General features: G+C 40.5%; 1 protein-coding gene across 1 annotated transcript in view; it reads left to right on the top strand.

The window, feature by feature from the left end:
• The window catches only part of slit3 (slit homolog 3 (Drosophila)), a 247,366-nt gene that overhangs the window by 217,883 nt on the left and 7,364 nt on the right, over positions 1-22,119 (top strand). The window contains exons 28-33 of the mRNA XM_030739309.1: positions 1,610-1,707; positions 7,342-7,481; positions 9,678-9,771; positions 10,038-10,175; positions 10,766-11,006; positions 12,515-12,645. Of these exons, the coding sequence (XP_030595169.1) occupies positions 1,610-1,707; positions 7,342-7,481; positions 9,678-9,771; positions 10,038-10,175; positions 10,766-11,006; positions 12,515-12,645 (842 nt within the window). The remainder of the gene's footprint in view (positions 1-1,609; positions 1,708-7,341; positions 7,482-9,677; positions 9,772-10,037; positions 10,176-10,765; positions 11,007-12,514; positions 12,646-22,119) is intronic.

Consider the following 22,119-nt stretch of genomic DNA (forward strand, 5'->3'; position numbering starts at 1 on the left):
TCTTCTGATAGAGTGCATCAGGCAGCAAAAAATGTAATTTTTCTTAGAATTAGTTGCTTGTGTGGGAGGGATCCTAGCTGGATAGCCATGCTGCATAAGGCCGTGGCATTAGCAGTATTATAAGGCTTAGCTCCGGCCTTGTATGCATAATGTATCTACCTGTCCAACAATAGAGAAATCATGACTGAAACTGGCTGCACTGTAGGTACTGACTGATCAAAATATAAAAGGTGTAATATCTGTCAATATTCATAGTTCTGCATTAGAAAAGACATGCAGATGCTTTACTGAGTACAATTTGCATTTTGTGTGCAGTACACTGTATGTTAGCATATGCATATTGACAATGCACTACAGTAGTTTTCAAAAAATGAAGTGAGCATGCTTTCAACAACACAGTCATGAATAGTTCTTTATGACGCCGACTTTGGGCTTCGTAAAGAACATTTTTGTGCTGTAGCGTGAATGGAGGAGCCAACTTTTACCCTCTAGTTGTTTGGATGTGTATATAGAGATACAGCCTCTAAAGAGTAATTTATGTGCATGTCTGTTTGTGCTTATTTGTGGCTATATGTGCATGTGAGTGTCTGTGTAAGGACTTAAGGTTTCACAAGTACACACGCTGCATAACCTTTGGGCTTTTACCGGAAGAGAAAGCCTTGGTCCTGCTTCTAATTAACACATCACTTGCCAAGGTCACAGACTGGGAAACAAGGACTGCTGGCGCTTGCGTGCGTGTGTGTGTGTGTGTGTGTCTGTTCGTGTACATGGTTTTCTTACTGTGGTGTCCACTGGGACAACTTTAATTAAAATGTGTGAAGAATCAAAGAAGAAGCAGCTAGGAACAAAAAAGTGAGAGGAAAGACAGAAGGAGTGAACAAAATTCAACCCAAAAGAGGGTGAGACAGGTGCAGGTTAAACAGAAGAACAAGAAATGTCGTAGGTGAGGCGCTGTGGGAGAGATGGAGAGAAAACACCTAGAAGAAAGGAATAGTGGGAAAAATGGAGACAAACGAAGGAGAGTATTAAGAGTACGTGAAGTGTTACGTTGAAGAAGGAAATAGTAACGATGGATGGAGATTGAAAACAAAAAAAAAGTGCTTTGATCAGAGGAGGTGGGTGTGCTGGCTGCCAAAGATTTATTGGTTTGAATTAAAAACTGCAGGCTCAGGGATGTAGAGAGGACGCACGCAGGTACACGTGTCCACATTTTGTGTGTATGTATTTATGAATATGTAGAGTTCATTTGTGTTGCTGACAATTGCTTGGGTATTTCTGCAGGCTGTTTTCTTTCACTGCACCTTTTCAATAACCTGTGATGCTTTAAAGAAAAACAAGTGCACAAAATAAACGGTGAAAAGAGTTTCAATCAGTGGAAGTAGTCGTCTATATTTTAAGAGCTGTGTTCAATATTCAAAAACCCTGATTAATCAGCTGTGCGTGAACCCTTGTGGTTGCAATATGTGTTTTAATATAAATACAATCTTTGGATTTTAAGAACATTTAAGACATGCAGTATTTACAGTAGGAAGAACTTTAATGCACAGGGGAAGACATAATATTCAGTTATTAACTGCTTTGTCTTGCCTTGTCCTTTCCGCTCCTCTAGGGACAAGACTGTGATATACCGATCAATGCCTGCATTAGCTTTCCTTGTTCTAATGGAGGAACCTGCCACATTCATCCTGGCCACGAAGACCACTTCAGGTACAACAACATCAATATTAACAATATTAACTGTCAAGCCATACAGAAGTTTTTGCTAAGGCCTCAGTCACACAGCCTTAGGGACCGGTGGGTGATCCCCTGGTCATTAGGGAGAAAAAGTTCCCGGCTGTTTGGCGAGTGGTTTCTGGAGGCTGCTGGTTGGCGCTGTGTGAAATTGGCCGCAAAGAAGGTGCTGCACCAAAAACCTCCTGTTTGCCAACAAGTGGGCGTCTACTGGCAACCAAAGCAATTGTAAGGAAGTTTTCTGTGCGGCACCATATACCTCTTTGTGATCAATTTCACACAGTGACTGTCAGCAACCTCCAACTACCATTAACAAACTGCTCATTTTCCCTTGACACTGGTGGTTATCAGGGGGTCGCTGACTGGTCTCTAGGCCTGTGTGACTGGGTACTGTATGTCAGTAAGGGTTTGTGTGGGAATGTGCTTTCACCTATTTGTAAGCAAGTATATTCTAATTTCCTAGTTATCATTCATTTTTATGTTGAAACAGCAATACTGTGATTATTTACCTTGTGTATTGTATGTGTCACTGAGAAGAATATAATAATAATAGAGTCACTTGAAATCCATTTAGGCTGTGGGTCAGATCTCATTGCCCTTCTTTTTTTTTTTTTTAAACCCAGCTCTCTCTCTCTATTAGTGGAGACATTTTAAGATCCTCATGTTGTATTCTCATCTAAAAGGAAAATTAACTTTACTCAACCCTAAATAATGTGATTAGAGTGGACAGTCTTGTTCTACTGGACAATGCATTACCCAGGACAACAACTTACTCTGACCTTATGATGTGTTTTCCTGCCTTCATGCGTGTGTGTGTGTGTGTGTGTGTGTGTGTGTGTGTGTGTTTTGTAGTGTGTGTGAGTGGGGGGGGGGGGGGGGGGGGGTAGACAGAAGGGAAAGGGACGTCTCAAAGGAGGAAATAAGATTGCTCATTAAATCATTGTGCTCTCACTCACTCACAGATACAGACTTTCTTTAACCCTCTGTTATTTTACTTTATAGTTTTGCCAACATACAGCAACTGATTTGCAGAAGCTTGTAAGAGTTTACCTGCATTTTACTGAGATCTCAAAATCTTTCATTTTCTAGTTTGATGCAAGAACTGTTGCAAATGGGAAACTTTTGTTGTGAATATTCATCATTCTGGCATGTGGAGAAAAAAGTGTAATAGTTCTAGTGGTCCATAACCAGGGCTGTAACACTAACACATGAAAGCCTCTGTGTTTATTCAATAACAGCAGCGTCATAAAACAGCAGGATTGATGTGTCTATTTATGCTCACGGAGCAACTGGGGTTGCTTCATTAATTACTCATAAATGTCAATTATCCCAGACATGGAGATCAGATCTGTAACGATCTAACAGTGAATGACGTGTGTTTTGTTTGTCTCCGGCACAGACAGAAGCTTTGGTCTGATTACATTGGGAATCAGTAAATTCTACATTAGATGGGCAGGCATTTGCTGCAGCACACCTGATATGGAGACATTATACTTAGTTATGCACCCCACAGCTTCTGCATTTTAGCTGCACCCCTGCAGCTCTAGTTTTAATTTCAAACCACTGTGTAACTAGTATATTTTGCACTAAGGATCAATAAAGCTATGGCGCGTGTTGCCATTTTTGATATTTTTGATTTTTATATCATATAATTTAAGGGCTGCTGCAACAGACTGGCAGCCTATCCAGATGTACCCTGCCTCTCGCCCTGTGACAGCTGGGAATGGCTTCATTGGATTGGATAAGTGGTTAAGAAAATGGATGAATGGATAATGCAAGGGCATTATGCATTACTTACCTGATCTCCTGATGGTAATGTTTTCACTCAGAGAAGGCATACTGCACATGCTAACTCATTTTCAGGAACCCTCCTGTTTTACATTCATATAGTTTCACACATTCACACCCTGGAGCTGCCCAACACAATCATAGTGTTTGACTTCTGGCTGCAGTGCAACTCCAGTGGAAACACTGGGGGTCAAGAGCCTCTCAGTGGCAGTTGTTCAGGGAGTGGAAAGTAGAGCATCCCTCATTCACTTTCCTACCCATCTTTTCCCAGCTCATCCAGAATTTCAAGCTGTTTTCGCGCATGCAGCCGAGGTGCAGGTGAGGGTGAGAATGCATGTGTGTGACGCTAAATGGTTTTTAACCTGCTAGCGCTCTGGTATAAAGTCTGAAGCCCAATGACATGCATATAAGAATAACTGAGGTAATTGTCTGGAGAATTCAGAGTAAGCGAGTGTGTATGATGTGTGCAGCAGAACCCATTTAAACCAAACAGAACCCTTCAGTAGTGAGACACAGATCATAAAGCAGAGTATCTGTTATCACTGCTGTTGCACGCTATGCCAAGAAAACAGATACAAGGAGTTTTTCCAACTTTAAAAGAGCAGCACAAATCTTCATGTGGTGAGTGGAGTCATTGCAGGAGATGAGTTTTCTGAGCCATTTTTGACCTGCTCTTTACTTTTTTCACTCACTGTTTGGTTTAGTTTAAGTACCAAAACAACTTGGTTAGTATTAGGAAAAGATATGGTGGATTATTTTTGGTTGAAATAGACTGCATGTTAGAAAGCTCTACTTTCTAAGTTAGCAGGGTGGGGAGCCCAGTGGAAATTTGACTTTACCCAAAGAGATTATTCACATAATCTGTCTACTTTTAGCAATAATTAGATAGATGTTAATGCATCTTCTGACCAACTAATAGCTACAGGAGGGCACCTATATCTGTGGAAGTAACTGCAGCTCATTTAATGAGTGGATAACACTCAGAGTAGATGGTTTACTCCTGCATGTTTACATGCAGCTTGAGATATTGAAAGTCATGTTGCTGAACTGTTTAAATAATCTTTGTAAATTCTGTGGCCTAAAACACTGAGCACTGTGTTTTCTCATGCTTATCATTTCCCCTATGATCTCTATATAAATTTGGACAAAGAAACTAAGGCAAGGGTGTCAAAGTTTTTTTGTGCTGAAAAGTTACGGCGCAAACCGCAGACCAAAAGAAATCAAAGTGGCCAACAGTTGTTTAGAAATGGGACTAATTAAAAACAGGCCCTTTGCGGTAAGACTTTCTAATGTGGTTCATTTTAAGCAAAACAGCGCTTTTGCCGTTAAATTGAACCAGACCGCATCAAATACACTATATTTTACTTTAGAAGACTTTGAGGAGCTTAGGAGGCAGACATGCTAGTTGTATTTGATATATTTTAGAATATAATTTAAATTCAATCTTCCTGTTTAATAACCACCCATGCTAGAACAAATACAATCTGTGTGTGTGTGTGTGTGTGTGTGTGTGTGTGTGTGTGTGTGTGTGTGTGTGTGTGTGTGTGTGTGTGTGTGTGTGTGTGTGTGTGTGTGTGTGTGCATGAGAATTCTTGACCGTGCCTGCCTGGATAATCAGCGTCGCTCCAAAAAGTCGCCGTTTGTCCAAGCTTTGTGACAAACAGCGCCTGTAATTGCCACAATTGTCATATATCTTTCTACCAGATTTGTCTCCCTCTCAACCCCCGTAACAAGGCCTTTGCCCTTTGAAGGGCTCTGATATGCTTCTGGCCTTTAAAGGCTCGTGTGGTAATGCTATTAGGGGTCTCTTTACCCTTTTCAGATCATTTCTTAATGGTAAAGAAACACAGGTGGAGCCTTGTGCCCTCTGAGAGAGACAGAAAAAAAGGGAGAAAGACAGAAAGAGAAGGAGACCGTGCCCCTTTGACATTTTAACATGTTATATAATCAGTTGGGCATATTCAGTAAGTCCAATTAACTTTGGTTCTTAGCATAGCTCCATTTGTCAAACTATATAATTTAAATGTCAGGACTTGGATTTGATTAGTGAAACGGTGATCTTTGACCCTGTCAGTGCTCTTCTCATTTGTATTTCTTTTTTTTTTTTCTCATGGGGAACAGTTAATATCTTCTTCTCTTCTTCCTAGTTTATCACTCCTGCTCTCATTTTACTTTCATTCTTCCTTTAGTTTCTCTTCTCCTCCTTCATTAACTCATCTGGATTGGGAGTGGTCCCTTTGTCTCTGTTCATTAAGTATCCCACATTTTGCTGAACGAGTTAGCCAGAACAGCTTGCAGTAATAGGCTCATTATATCTTATATTATAAATTTGTTTTACGTCATTTTGAGTCAAGGTTAAGGGAAGGTTTTCTAAAGTGGAAAACAGACTGGGAAGTGGTAACCAATGAGTATCGTATACGGTGTGGGAAGAGCGAGTGAGCGACATGAGTGAAAAGTCTGTTAGGCACTAATGCTGCATTACAAAACTTGGTGTGAAATTAATGCAATGGAAAAGAACTGAACAAGTTTTGTATGTACAAAGAGTGGGAAGAACAACGCATCGCGCAACAAACAAGGGTGAGTAGGTTTGTGTAGGTTGATAATTGTCACTGTCAAGCAGCTGTCCCCTCGCTTTATTTATTGGGTGAACTTACCGTTTTTCCAATAAAAGTAATTTAACTCAGTGATGTCTTAGAGATGAAAGGAAGAATAGAGAATCGTGAGAGAGAGGGCAAGTTGTCAAATGCGGCTGTGGTTGGATTTATTAGACTTCGTGTGTTTGTGTGTGGGTGAGTGATCTTTACCTAAAGGTAGTGTCTGTGTGTGTGTGTGTGTGTGTGTGTGTGTGTGTGTGTGTGTGTGTGTGTGTGTGTGTGTGTGTGTGTGTGTGTGTGTGTTTGTGATCTGTTTGAAGGAGTTATCCTGAGATACAAAGGGTGGAAAAGGGGAAGAGATCAAGGGCTGATGTGAAAAGAAGAGGGTGAGGGGAAGGAGAGGAGAGGAGGAGGCTTTGATAATTCCTTTTGAGTGGTTCAGGTGGGCGGTGTCCAACCATAGTGGCCTCGAACTAAACTTATCTCAGCATTTTTTTTTCTTTTACCTCTGGGTGGGTGTTTTGTTTTATTTTATTTTTTCTTTAACCTTATTAGACAGTAGAAGCCTGAGGAATTTTAACATATTTATTAATAAAACATCATCCAACAGGAAAAGAGAGATGAGGTAAATCAAAGGGTTTTATTTGAGAGGGAGGCTGGTCCGTTATTTTTAGTGCAGAAAAAGAAGATTGGGAAGTATCGGTGCTGCAGGATTGGCTGCAACTTTAAACAACCATGCTGGAATTGTAAAAAAAAAAAATAAAAAATAAAAAAATGCTTAACTGTAAAATGAGACGTGAAATGTCTTTAAGGGAAAACATGCTGTGGCTCCTGTGCTGTGTAAGAACCAGCACAGGATGTAAGAATATAAACCATAATACAGATTAAATAGTTCTTCTTTAAAGCTCTCTCAGGAAAATTTAAGAGGAAGTGATTTTGAGTTCCTAACTGATTATCCTGTCCCTGGAGGGTGGAACAGGGGAATATTACAGCAAAACTACCAGCACGTGAAAGATGGCCAGTGACCCACAGATCAGCAGTTTTTGCTATAATTGGGTCACGGTCAGAGGTCAAGTTTTTCTTGACCTGAGACAGAGAACGTTCAAATCAGCAGAAACACCTGCTGGGGGGCGGGGTTTGTTGTGCCCCGCACTTCTTGTTTTAGTTGTGCTCAGATCTGGCCCAGTTGGCAGGTAATAATGCACGTTTTGTGTGTTTGTATGTGTAGCTGTGCGTGTCCGCCGGGTTTTGAGGGCCGACATTGTGAGATAAACCCAGATGACTGCGAAGACAACGACTGTGAGAACAACTCCACCTGCATCGATGGGATCAACAACTACACCTGTGTCTGCCCACCCAACTTTGCAGGTAGACACCCACACAAACACACAAAAACTGACACTAATATACCCTCAGCCTTTGCCCCCGGTAAGGCTGGGAGGGTAACACACACACACATGCACATACAAAATCACATTTTCCACTTTACTGGATGGTAAGTTAGTAATAGACAGGCTCTCCGCAGTGACCTGAAACTGTTCCTGCAGGAGGTTTGAAGAGAAATCACATGAGAGAGAGGGGGAGAGACCGAAGGGAAATGAGAGTGAAATGGCAAAGATTGACTGCGTACTAGAGGGAAAGGGAAAAATAAACAGAGCAACGGAAAGGGTAAAGAAATTGACGATAAAGGGCAGAGGCTCAGAGAGAGGGCGGGAGAGAGCTGCCCTGGCAGAGTTCGGCAACTTGAAGCTAAACTGCTGACTCGGAACTTAAGTTTTTCTGTCTGTGACAGTGTCCTCTAAGACACACACACACACACACACACACACACACACGCACACATCAAGTCCTCTTTAACACTGGACCTCAGTCAATGCACACTCACCAGCACACACACACCATGTCATTATCATTGTTGGCTCGGAGAGTCCTTGCGCACTGCCAGCTACCTTACCACATACAGCTGTTGCGCACACACACACACACACACACATCCATGCACACAGCTGGTTCCTCTGGCTCTGAACTCTCCAGTCAGCTCAGTGAACCGCAGCGTAATCATCAGGTGTCACATTAAGAGGACAGTACTTCGCTAGTTGCTTCACTTTCTCCAAACTCAGCAACCAGGACTGTCACGTCATATTTGCACCACAGCAGGAAAAATTCAGATTTAATGTCACAAGACCTTTTAAACAGCTGATTTAAGATTTCTTCAGTGTGTTCAACAAATTAAATGTCACACTAGCCTTTTGATTATGAGAAACTGTGCTACTTTTACCATTTTAGGCTTATGATGGCTCGTGATAAAGGAAAGGTCAAGAGGTCAAAAGAAGGTTAACTCATCCTCTGTGAATCACAAATACTCAAGTCACAGTCCAGAAGCTTTTGCATTTTGAGGTAAACATGGTGTGAAAAAAAAGGCAATAAGTTAATCAGTATTATATAAATATCCTGACAATATAACCATATGTTGCTCTGAACCTTTGAATGTCCCCAGTCCATAGCCTATGTTTCAGTTTTCCACCTGCGATGCCTTGTTCCTGACAAATAAGCAATCGTGGGTTTTTTTGTGTTTTGCGTTTTTACTTGTCTGTTAAAATTGCTCTTTTGATTAAAACCATTCCTATACTTCTTATACGATCAGATTATTGTGTAAAATGATTTTACATTAAGTAAATCTTGTCTAATATGTTTATCGTCTTCTGTAGCTCTATCTCGTTTGCATATGCTAATTATTCTAAGGTATCACAGGTAATTCACATTGATAAATTAATTTTGGCATCTTTAACGAAGTGGCTGAAGTGTGAAATAGTCTGCTCTAAGACTGAATAATTAAAATTTACTTTCACAGCATGCTTTCTTTTAACATGCAGCTCAAAGAGTCCAACATCATCTCAGGCATACACTGCAGCTCAAAAAATGTGTCTAAAAGTGATTTGAGAGGAGGGTATTGGTGACAGACAGGGTGGGAATGAGGCAGCAGGATTAGATTAAAGCAGGCAGAGAACGATAGAAATGTGCTTGACCTTTCTCAATCCCTTCTTCCTTCCTATCACTAACTTCAACTACTGCTTTTAAACACGCTGTTAACCCTTCTCACCCTTTCAGCATGTGTACATGTGTGTGTGTGTGTGTGTGTGTGTACATCTTTAGGCAGCCTCCACTTTTACACAGTTTTAACCCCCCTTCTCCATCAGCTCTGGGAAAATACTGATAATGCTGTTCCCTTTGTGCACAGAGATATCCACTGCACATTTGAGGCCTTGACCAAGATGCTTTTTCTTTTCTTTCTTTTTTTCCCCACTGCTATTTGAAGATGACCAAGAGTGCATGTGAAAAGTTTAGTGTGCCGCACTGCTCCCATCTTTTTTCTTAAGTGGTTATTTTTTTTTTTTTTTCCGGCTGCCTTCACTTGCAAGTTTTTTTTGGCCACAGATCCTGAAAAATACTGATGCAGTAGACATGAAACATAAGCCTGAAACATCTGTTGATTTTTAGCCTTACATTTTTAACCTTACCTTCTTAACTGCTGGAAAATTAAGCAAATGTTTTCTTTTTCATCAGGTGACCTGTGTGATGAGGTCATTGATCATTGTCTCCCTGGTTTTGATCCCTGTCAGCATGACTCCAAGTGCCTTCGCGTCGGCCGCAGTTACAGGTGGGCAACAGCTTTATAGGAGTGTTTGAAACAGTATATGAATTCTGAATTATTATGCTATTAGATTAAAAGCAGCTACTAATAAAGTATTTTTACGCAAGCATTTCCTGCACTTATTCATGAAAAATGAGGAAATGTGAGCACGCATGCTGTAGAAATGAACCAAACATGTCACCTCTTCATACAGTAAAACATCTGTAAAGCAAGAGGAAAAATCTGTTGCCCACACACAGAGTAATTCTATCCTTATTTCCATGTCGCTCAAGGTGTGAGTGTTTACCAGGCTATGTGGGCCAGCACTGCGAGCAGGACTATAATGACTGTCTGGAGAATAAGTGTCAACACGGAGCAGAGTGTGTGGACGCTGTGAATGGCTATACCTGCGTCTGTAAAGAGGGTTTCAGGTGAGAGTCGTGGAGAGAATCAGACACTGCAGGGCCAGACTGGGAGGGGCTACAGATGGCACTTCATAATCAGAGACTTGACTGTTTCGACCTACTGCGCGCATCTGTGTGTTTGTGTGTGTGTGTGTGCTGCAGATGCAGCACCATGTGGTTAATTATAGCAGAGACTGTTGGCAAGAGAGAAACAAATTCATCACAAGGGACTGAGAGGGAAAAAAAAGAGAGAAAGTCATAGGTATGCAGGAAAAGGAAAGGAAGAGGAGACAGAGCCATGAAGAAAAATACTGCATGGGTGAAAAAGTGGAAATTCAAAGCAAAGTTCAGAGTTTCACAGATGCAGAAACACAGGAAGATATACAGAATCTGTTTGCAGTGTCCTGCTCATGAAAGGGGTCCATTTCAATATTTCAGGGCTATTAGTTTTCTGTTTTAGCCAGTAATAGTAATTCTGTAATAATGCAATCTCCTCATGTAATTCAAAGTGACAAATTTTGCCACAAACACCATTTGCCACATAGTGCAGATATACAAATCATCCAATTAAAGCTCTATAAATAAGTTATCTTCTGTTTAATCTACTCCTGCCTCAGCGGGTTATTCTGTGAGAACCCACCACCAATGATCTTGCTGCAGACCAGCCCCTGCGACCAATCCGATTGCCAAAACGGTGCCCAGTGCCTTGTGATTGCCGGGGAGCCCATCTGCCGCTGCTTGCCCGGTTACTATGGCAGCAAATGTGACAAGATGGCCACTGCTCACTTCCTGGGTCGCGATGGGTACGTGGAGCTGCCAGGGGCAAAACTCCGCCCAACTGCTCATATTTCGTTACAGGTACGTTTAACCTTTGACCTGGGTACGTTCATTTTTGGTTTTAAAAGTGTACAATCCCAATAATGATTTTCTGTAGAAAAGCTTTTATTTTGAAATAAACTTGGTACAAGCAGAGATGCTATATTCTGCAGCAGTCCTTGGAAAACATTTTTGTGCTGCTTGAAATAGAGCTGTGAGACATTCCAATTATTCCTATAGAGTTAGTGCAGACAAAGCAAAGCAAACATCTGCTCCACCCTCTGTTTACATGGCACACTGAGCACTGCGTCTATGCGCACACATACATTCACACAGACCACACATTTTGGGCACCTGAGAGCCATGTCCTAATAGAAACATATTTTTCTCCTTTTTTTCTGAAATGAGAATGTAAGTAGGCGAAAGAGAAACAGGAATAGGAAGACAGTCTAATTGATATTTACCACCTGTTTGGAACCACGAGGGCATGCGCTTGTGTGTGTCGGTGTGTGCGCTCGTGCTTTTGCATTCCTGCCAGGAGCTTTCAATGTCAGTGCCAAGGCTGTTAAAACTCTACCAAAAGGCCCTGACTCAGTGGTAAGAGAGAGAAAATTATTTTTTTTAAAAAAGGATGAAAGAGCCACTGCACTTCATAAATCATTGGATGCTTTTTACTTTGTTTTTAACACATTTCTCTTTTCTTTAAGGCTGCATCCAAATTCTCTGTTCGTCCACTTTTCTGTATCTCACTCTTTTCTTCCAGCGCCCCCTCTTTCTTTCTCTCTTTGTACTTTATGTCTCTCCCCCTTTTCTCTTTTTGGCCTGGCTCAGTTTGTCTCTTTTCCAGCAGCTTGTTAGCAGGTGTTGACTTGGCTATGCTCCATTGACGCCAGAGTGTTAAGTGCTTGGCCCCATGGCCCCATTTCCACTTGCTAGTTAGTTAGCGCTTAAAGAAGCACGCGAGCAAGTGTGACATGTACGAGTGTGTCTCTGAGACGAGTGTGGTGGAATTTTTTTTTTTTTTTATAAACGTGTTACAGTTGATGGCATGAAATAACCACCATAAATCAGACACCCCTTTAAACGGCTTTCCATTGAGTCAGATATGCATCAGCAATCTTGACTGAAGCTAAGTTGTAGAGTTTCACCGAGTAGGTGATTTTTGAGGTCTAAAAAAAACTGAGGGTAAAGTGTAAAGATTTTACAGTGCTTGCATATATTTTCAAACTTGCAAAAAACTACTGAAAGACTGGGCGCTGTCAATCTGCCTTGTAGTTGAACAAGGGATAAACTTGTTTAGCTAGAAAGAAGTCTGGAGTATTATACTCTATCTTATATTACAGTAGCTTATTTGAACTTCTTTTACTTAGCTGATGTAATCCATGATTCCAGACTATGCTGTTAGCTATGCTCTTTGTCTCTGAACATTCAGGACCAAATTCTGTCATTTTGGTCTATTCTATTGCTGCATTAACTTGATGAATTCTCAGCTATTAGTATGATCTTAAACTATTCTCTTGTTGTTTTATGTCTACCTTTTTTCCCTCAAGGTGGCTACAGACAAAGACAACGGTATTTTGTTGTACAAGGAGGACCATGACCCCCTGGCACTGGAGCTTTATCAGGGACACATACGGCTTATTTACGACATCGCCAACTACCCGCCAACCACTGTGTATAGGTAGGCCTTATAAAACAGAGAAAGGTTGTCCTTCATGTTTTTAGAATTCACATTCACTCATAAATTGCTGTATTATGAAGGTCAAGTTTAAGCATGCTTTAAGTACTTTTGAGAGAAAAAAAAATCCATTCACTCTTCTGTCACTTTTATCTAACTAATGTAAGCAGGCTCATTTCTACATTTACTCTAACATGGAAATGCTTCAATTTAAAATAACTTCGGTTTTTAATTCCAACAATGTGCGATGTATCCAGACGATACAGAAGTTCAAGTTCAAGTTAAGCAAACTTTGGAAAAGCCCATGGACACATACCTGCTCAGAAAAGTGTGAATAAAACAAAATTCAGTTACTAAGGTTCAAAATATACAGTAAGTTAAATATTACAAAAAATGCATTCACTCACATAAAGCTTCTGTGTAATCTTTAATAAGATTTAAGCATTACAGAGATTCAAAGTAGTGAAAAAAATACAAAAATGTATGTACAATGTATGTACATATACAAAACACGTACACATTCCAACAACTAAAATCTCCAAGAAAAGTAGTTTGGGGTGGTTGGCCATGAACACACAAGTCTACAAAACTACATAGTTTTTGTCCTACAAATACACAGTAATTATATCAGAGTATTTTTTTTACATAAACAAACAGGATCTTGGAACAATTCCTTTACAGCACTGACTACACAGTTCCCCTGAGTTCAATCTTCTTTTTCCCTGAGTTATACAGTTCCTTTAGATTCTATCTTATAAACTTCCTTCACATATCCACAGTATTCCTGACTTCGCGCCACTACCCATAATTCATAGCGGAAACCGGTTGTTTACTTCCGTTTGCGTTGTTGTTCACGGTTGCGGGCTTACACACTTGCCGTTCAGTTTCTTTTACCTGGCCTAAATGGTACCACATCGGAGGTGGAGACATTGCAAGGATGTTTTAAAAAGCAGCGAGGTAACAGTGCCTCACCCATCACTCGTGTAAATGACATGAAATTATGGCCCAAAGTCAGCTACATCGACATTATCTGTTACCTTGTTTTTTCCGAAGGTGTTGATGGCGGGGAAATCGCATAATTATAAGAGCAGCAGATTACCTTCAAAGCAATAAAATCAATAAGTAATGCTTAACAAACAAGGCAACGTTGTTTTCCTTAAAGCAGCTGTAGATCCGAGCAAGCGCATCGGCCAAGCTAAGCGCTTAGCATGGGTCATGCTAAGGGAAAGTGGAGACAGTCAGCTGTTCCTGTATCGCTGATTAGGGAAATCATGAAGTGATGCTGCAGCTGTTCTGTGGAAGGTATATCACTGATCTGGATATCAGAGTGTTCAGATCACTGAAACAAACACTGGACTGGCCAAAAGCTGTGATCGGGGAGACACGCAGCTGTCATCTTGCTAACTGCTACGTGTTTACATGAAGGCAGGCATTGTTTAAGCTTTGTGTAGGCTGTATACTGTAGTGTCACACTATAAATAAAATAACGTAAAAAAAAAAAAGAGGCTGTACATTAAAGGAAAACTTAAAACATAGAAAATACAGTAATAGGATGTGAAACTGAGTAGTACAATTTGGGGGGAAAAGAACAAATTTACAGAATAAAATAATTTGAAAAAATGTACAGACTGATGTAGTGACAACCGACAACAGCACAAGTTGAATCCGAGCTCATGTTCCAACTAATAAAGCCGCCTGTTACAGCACAAAGTAACCGAATTTTGTCATTAACTCTGGCTGTAACTTTGGGTAACCGGAAGTATAAAACCGAACAGCAGAAGTAGCAGTCTGTCATGGCAGCCTATGTGTGCTCTTCCAGAAACCCGTGGATAAAAGGATATTTTAGAGTAAGCTGTGGAAACAGCAGAGATAATCGAGGAAAATAACATGATGTTTTGGCGGTATTTTTTTAGTAATAATAGGACATTAATAAGACCATTTAGGGGTTTTATATTTAACATAACATGCTTTCTACATGCATTTTGTGTACTTGGAGAAGGCATTCAACCACGTTCCTCGGGCTTCGTGTGGAGGGTGCCGCAAGAGAATAGGGTGTCTGGCCCATTGTTATGGGCCATTTAGTCCTTGTACAGCTGCAGCAATGATCTTTGTTGTTCTGTTCATAATTTTTATGAACAGAATTTCTAGGCGTAGCTAAGCGGTGACGGGCTTCCGCCTTGGTGACCTCATCTCTGCTTTTCTCAGATGATGTGGTCCTGTTGCCTTCATCAGGTGGTGGCCTCCAGCTCGCACTGGAGCGGTTCACAGCTTAGTGTATGAGAATTAGCACCTTCAAGTCTGAGGCCATAGTTCTCAGCTGAAAAAGGGTGGAGTGTCCACTCTGGGTCGCGGATCAGTTGCTGCCCCAAGTGGAGGAGGATTACTGGTCGATCTGTGTCCCTACCCTCACCTATGGTCACAAGCTTTGGGTAGTGATGGAAAGAACAAGATTGGAGATACAAGTGGTGGGAAAGAGTTATCGCCGAAGGGTGGCTGGCTTCTCCCTTAGAGATAAGGTGAAGAATGCAGTCATTCGATTTGGGCTTAGAGTAAAACTACTGCTCCATATTGAAAGGAGCTAGTTGATGTGGCTTGGACATCTGAGTAGGATGCCTACTGGGCGCCCCCTGGTTGAGGTGTCCTACTGGGAAGAGGCCCTGGGGTAGACCCAGTACATGCTGGAGAGATTATATCTCTCAGTTGACTTGGGAATGTCTCAGTGTTACCCCGGATCAGCTGGAGGAGGTGGCTGGGGAGAGGGAGGTCTGGGTTTCTCTGCTTAGGCTGCTGCCCCAGGGACTGGATACGTGGAGATGGATGGATGGATGGATGAATGGATGAATGGATGGATGGATGGATAGTATCTCAGGTGGTACTGAATTTATAACACTCAGACAGTACACATCATCATATGGTAACATGTAACACTTTGGCTCATCAGCACAAAAATATTATTTATTTTTTTATTACTAGATCATTTGAAAAACAAAAGCAGTTATTGGGAAGACTGTTTTTGGTAATTGCACCAAACTATGAAATGAATTAATCCTGCAATGCTAAATAAATACTGAGATCACACCACTCTGCCATTACAATGTAATTCTGTGAATTAAGAGAGGAAAGAGAAAGGAAGGCTGGGAAGAAAGAGACACTAAACAGGGGAGAATAATCCCCAACATGTTCCTTCCTTTCTTATTTACTCTGCATTCGTCTTGCTTTTTATATTTCTGAGTGATTTTCTTAACATCTTTCTTTGTGGTTTCTTTCACTCTTTCTCTGGATAAAGACAAGGTCATAAGAAAAGGAGAAAGTGCTCTTATTAGTTTTAATGATAATATGCAGCCCGCTCATAATAAATTTGACTTTAGGATTAAGATATAAATCCCTTAAGTAACTGAGGGAGAAGAAAATTTAAGCCACGGTTTACTAGGTCAAGGTCAAGACTTTCTCTGCATCAGACATTTCAAATATGAATCATTTACACCATCAAATTATTGCACACATAGTTCAGAACTGGATTAAGAATCAGTAAATAACTAAAATATGCATCCATTTTTAAAATTTTATATCTGACTTTAGTTTTGTGTCTGTTTTGCTTGTATTGGACAAACTGCCAGTTGCTTTGCTCTGAAGACAGAAATTCAAGCTTTATATAAAAAATTGATAGATGTTGTGTTTATTTTACTCGTGAAAATAAGGGGAGAAAGTTTTTGCATGCTGATTAATGCAGTAGCAATAAATTGTTAATGACAATATGTACACAAAATGGACAAGCATTGTAGATAACCAATCTACAATGCTTGCCTCTTGGAAGGAGACAAGGCACAACTGTTTATACTACATTTGGTCTGTATCCACTAACATGTTCACATGTTTGAGATCAGATGTGATCTCCATATGTGATGCGCCACGTGATGCATTTTGGGTCGGTTTCATTCCTGTAGACATTCTTAGAATTAGAATTTTTTTTTTTCCCAAGCTGTCATCAAGTCATATGGTCCAATCAGGCCCCATGATGAACCATTATCACAGAATATTACATCCATAATATTAACAACCAGTTCACCGTCACCATCAACACTTCTGCGCTGGGCTGAAATTTATTTCTGGCTAGAACCCTGTACTGTAGTAGGTATTTGATATAATCTAACATTGTTTTGATGCATTTTAACTATTTTTTTTTTATCTTTGATTAGTTAATACACATAAACAGCTGCTTATTATTATAATGTAATAATAATAAAGTCAGCTCAGCTCCAGAGCTGCAGCCCTAGCTATAAAGATGTTTTTCTTGGTCAGGAAACAACCTGTTAACCTGTCAAGTTTGTCTGGTTTGTTGTAGTTTTTTTTTAATATTTTCCATTTCTGTGGTGATATTCTGTTTCTTTTGGATAGGGTGACATGTAGAAGCCACATATTCCAAATATGACCTTAATCAGGATATGTGCTTGTGTTTAACACTGAATGACACACTGGGAAAAGCAATGAGAACACAAGAGGAATGGATCATTAGAGAGGAAGGAAGGATCAAATAAAAGACTGGAAATGATGGGATGAATCTAATTAGGTATTGGCACAGATGGGGTGGGATGGAGGCGGGGTTTGAAAGGGTTGAGTAGGAGAGGGGACAGCCAGAGGGACACGCAGATGCATAGAAAGACAGATTGATCAGCTAACAGGCTGATACAGATAGAAAGAGACCCAGAAAGACAGACGGATGGACTGATGCTGGACGGAAGGCATGAATGAAAGACCAGACGACACAATAAACAGATAACTGAGTAGAATACATTGCTCGCCAAAGGAGGAAAAACGGAAGGGGTAAAACAGATGGATAGAAGCCGTCAAAATGAAAAGACCATGTAATGCAGTTGAACTGCAGGATGGATGAGAGAGGACTGAGGGATGACCGAGGGATGGAGTAAAAGAGGGGGAAGAACAGAGCGAAAAAGCAAACCACAGACTGAGTCAGGGAATTATCCTTGTCTGGTCTTGTTAACTTGACATGGGCCACGCCTGGGAGGGAGACAGACAGACACAGTACAAGAAACACTGAGAAAAGTGGAGAAAGACAGATGAAGACAAGACAGAGGGACAAAGTATACCAGTACTGTAAGAAAATGTATAATGAAAGATAGAAAAAATAGTGTTAAATGTTGAGAAACAAATACAGATAAGGGAGTGAGAGAGAATGAAACAAAGATACATATAATGAAGTCATGTCTGAGAATAATACTATAGCTCTTAGTAAACAGTGTCTCTGAAAGGAGACGAGGCATAACTCCAGTCCTGAGGCTTATTTTACCACAAGCTGCTATGCATTGCCATTTTTTGATTGCACGACTCTGAGCATTGCAAATGGTCTATCTTATCTCCACTAATTTGGAAATACATTGTAAACTGACTCAAACCACATGGCTGGGCAGGCACCACAAAACACCCTGCCACCATTGAACTGATAGTGTCCAGAATGGCGTAACTGTTTAACCACCACAATCTTAGCGCAGCAGTTCTGGCAGATTCCAAATATGGCACTGTCTATGCAGCGGTCGTACAATTTTGGGCCAGAAACCAGTGCCAGTCCCTGGGATGTTTCTGAGTGATCCCTGGGTTAGTTATCTTGTGAAGAAACTAGGGAGCCAGGGCAATATGTTCAAGCCAGTTTGGCACAATGAGCTGAAATGTAGCAGTCATGGCCAGCTAATACACACCAGTTAAGTGGAATTCAATGAGTCACCTTAGTTAAAACTTTGCTTTGGCGTATGCATTTTATTGTGCAAGTTTTCTTACGGATTACATCTAAGTCCCCCATGGAGTTCAGATTCAAGAGATTTTACAGTTTACTGTAAGAACCTTTAATAAAACCAGTAGAGTTAAAACACACTGTGTGCAACCTTAAGTGTTAGCAAACGAGCTGGTTTGATTTCTATCATCATAAAACATATGGACAATCACTTTCTATACATTCTACTCCATACATGCATTTTGGAAGTTAAGAGACTGTGCAGTGCCCATTATCCACTGATATCAGTTGACATCACACGCAGATATCACCAACAGCCTGCTCCATCAGTTAGCAGGCTCAGCATGCAGTTACCACCTCATTTAATCATGGCTGTACTGTAACACTCACTGAATATAAATGATGTCTCCACAGCTAAAGAAATATGTTGAAGGGTATAGGAGTGTTAACAGTGATACAGGTCATTTGGACTTAATGTTATTTTTGAGGCTGAAATGCCAACAACTGTACTTCCTGGAGTGGCCACTTGAGGCTGGCTCCAAAACTTGAGTCTCCATAGACTCCCATGTTAAAATGCTGTTGCAGCAGAAATAAACATGTTGTCTACAGCTAGATTCTCTCTTTGTAATTACTGTACAAAATATGAATCTTTCAGACTAGCCCATTTTGATTTTGTTAAGGCTACAGTTAGGGCTAAAGGCTAAAATTAAGGTCGTGGCCCCTTTAACTCAAAGGTCCACTTACATGGGCAGCTTGAGCCATTTTGTCTTGTAGGCTTCATCTCCTCTAATTTGAGTCACCAAACTGGAATTCTTAATCATGTTTGTGATGCTGATGACTTTTCGAGCATTTTAAAGTGGCCTGCTATGAAATCTGGACTTAAGTTTTGGTGAATGATATGCTAGTGCTTTATCACCGGTTTAATTATCAGGCATCTGTAGCTGTGCATTGCACCCATGCAGTTTATGGATGTAGATGACATCATGGTGACTACGTCCATCTGTTATATACAGATTGACTTGCTGTTGACTTTTGTTTTCATGTTCATTTTGATTAGGTTAAGTAACCAAAGCTAGTTGATCTGAGTGGGGAGAAACAATGGTTTGTTTTCCAATCTGCACTTTCACAGTGTGAACTACATGTTACCATATTTTTTAGGTTATCAGGATGAAGGCTACACTGAAAATTTTAAACACACTTATTCATGATCACTTGAGCTCTCCTACATAACTGGGTGACTAGTAGCCATACTCATGAGTGATCACAGCTATTGATTACATTCATTTTGGGAGCACCATAACAATACTGGACTTTTGTACTATAAAAGATGGTGGCTGTACCTCAGGAGGTTGAGCAGATCTTCTCAGAAGGTTGGTTTGATCCCTGACTGCTCCAGTCTGCATGCCAAAGTATCCTTGGGCTAAATAGAGAATCCCAAGTTGCTCTCCAGTGTATTTATCGGAGTTTGAATGTTAGATAGGAAGCACTTAGGCATAGAAAATAGTGCATGTGTGAATGGGGGAAAGAAGACATGTTGTATAAAGCACTTTGAGTGCTCGAGTAGTGTAGAAAAATTCTATGTAAGAACCATTTAAAAGAGAGGCGTGGATAATGGAGATATACATACATTTACATACATGCAACTGTACATTCATGTACATATACCTTTTGACAGAAGCAAACCTATCCAGATAACACAGATATAGAGAGCGAAGGGAAAAGAAATAAGGGAGTGCAAAAAAAAAAAGGGGGGGAGAATTTCAACAGGCCACACTAAAAAATGCAGAGGCAGAAAGCAGAAGGAATAATTAAAATGAAATGAATACAAGAGATGTGTCAAAGAGGGAAATGTCTCTTTCTGTAGATAAAAAAAGAATAGGGATGGAAGGCAGCGACAGAAGGAGACAGGGTAAGGTGTAGAAGTCTTTCACTGTGCCCCTCATTAGCAACAGATGAAAGTGTTAAATGAACATGTGTCTTTGTGTGTGCGCGCCTATGTGCAGGGGAGGGGGCACAGCGCCTGTGTTTGTTGTGTATTCATGTGGTGCCCTTTACTAAATGTCACACTAATCTCCCATCAGGTCAAAGAGAACACATCTACTGTTATTCATCAGCTAGTGACAGAGGGAGGGATGCAGGGATGGATGGGTACTGGAAAGGAGAAAGGGATCGAGCAGTAAAGGCAGCAGAAGAACAGGATAGGGGAATGGATGAGTGGGCAGAAAGGAGACAGAAAAAAGACAGGTAGAGTGGTGAAGGATGAAGATGATGGATGGTTGAACAGGAGAAAAGGGAAAGTGATGCAGAGATGGATGTTATAAAGAATGGAAGAAGCATTAAATATGGCCACAGATTTGAATCAACACATGTCAAATAGTCATTTTTGCAGCAGATTGTGGAAAATAACAGTTGGATTTTATAATGTTGCACAGGTGTTCCTTTGATTATAACTCTCTTAATTCCATATAGTGTATCGTGTATACCCGCTATAGAAACATCCATGCAATCAAATGACCAATTTGCATTGTATTCAAAAATAAATAAATAAATTGCATTTGCAGCTACAACACATGTGCAGTATTTAGTCATTCTCACTGAATCTTAAACATAGTTTCTGTTTGGATACAGTTCTTACTCAAGATTTTGGGCCTGGATGTGGGTGAGTATAGGACTGAATGTCTGACCTGCATCTGGCTCTTTATAACCACGGGGCTGTGGTTAAAAGAGACAGACAAGCCTTGAACATTATAGGTTTAAAATTCTCAGAGGCTGTTGAGACATTCAAATACTGAGTTCTTAGAGGCCTGAAACAACAAGCCCTCATTCCTGAGACTTGACATCAAAACGCAGTGAATCTACTCCTGAAAAGTACAAATTTCATTTGAACCGGCCAGCCTGGTTTAGTGAAACCTGAAAAAAGGAAAAAAAAAGAGGGAAGGAAAACAGTGAAGGGGCTCTCTAATTCTGCAGCTGCCGTCTCAGTAATGACTAATTGAGGTTACCACAGCAATATGGAACTGGAATGCCTGTCTGCTGAGCATCATTTTAATCAGACTGGGCTGTGTAACACACACACATGCAAACACGCACACATGCAGTCTCACAAACAAGTAAATTGACTCAAACATACATATATATTGTACAAAGACTCCCATGCAAATCCATTCATTTACTGGTCATACAGTTTGTATGAACTTGTAGGTATACGGTCATTAAAAAGTGTACCAGATGCATTCACACATGCATGTTTCCAAGCTCACACTCGAATGCGGCAAATGTGCTTTAGAAACACTGTAAGTAAATGATAGCAGTGGCTAATTGGATTTAACAGTGTAAGTGGATCTCCACGGTTGGTTCTAATTCAGATTTTTTTTTTTTACAGTTTGAGATAAAGTCAATGACCTGTAATTACTTCTGGGTTTGTATTAGAGTCTGTTATATGACAGAAAGCCAGTTTTTGGGTTTGGGGAAGTTCTTTTTGGTAAAGTTTATTTGTGTGTGTATGTGCTCATTCAGGATTTTGGACTGACAGGAAATTGGCGTCCCTTGTGGGTTTGGATGAATACAGTGAACGTTAGAGAGAGGCGGTTTAAATCTGCTACGGCTGTGTGTTTGTTTTTATTGAATTCTGTAGTGGGCTGTTTCTTTTACTAATACACTGGGCTAACATAGTCATCTTCAGGAAAACCTGAAACATGCTTAATTCTGCACACATACACAGACTTACAGTATAT

The sequence above is a fragment of the Archocentrus centrarchus genome, chromosome 10 (assembly GCF_007364275.1).
Source record: "Archocentrus centrarchus isolate MPI-CPG fArcCen1 chromosome 10, fArcCen1, whole genome shotgun sequence".
NCBI lineage: Eukaryota > Metazoa > Chordata > Actinopteri > Cichliformes > Cichlidae > Archocentrus > Archocentrus centrarchus.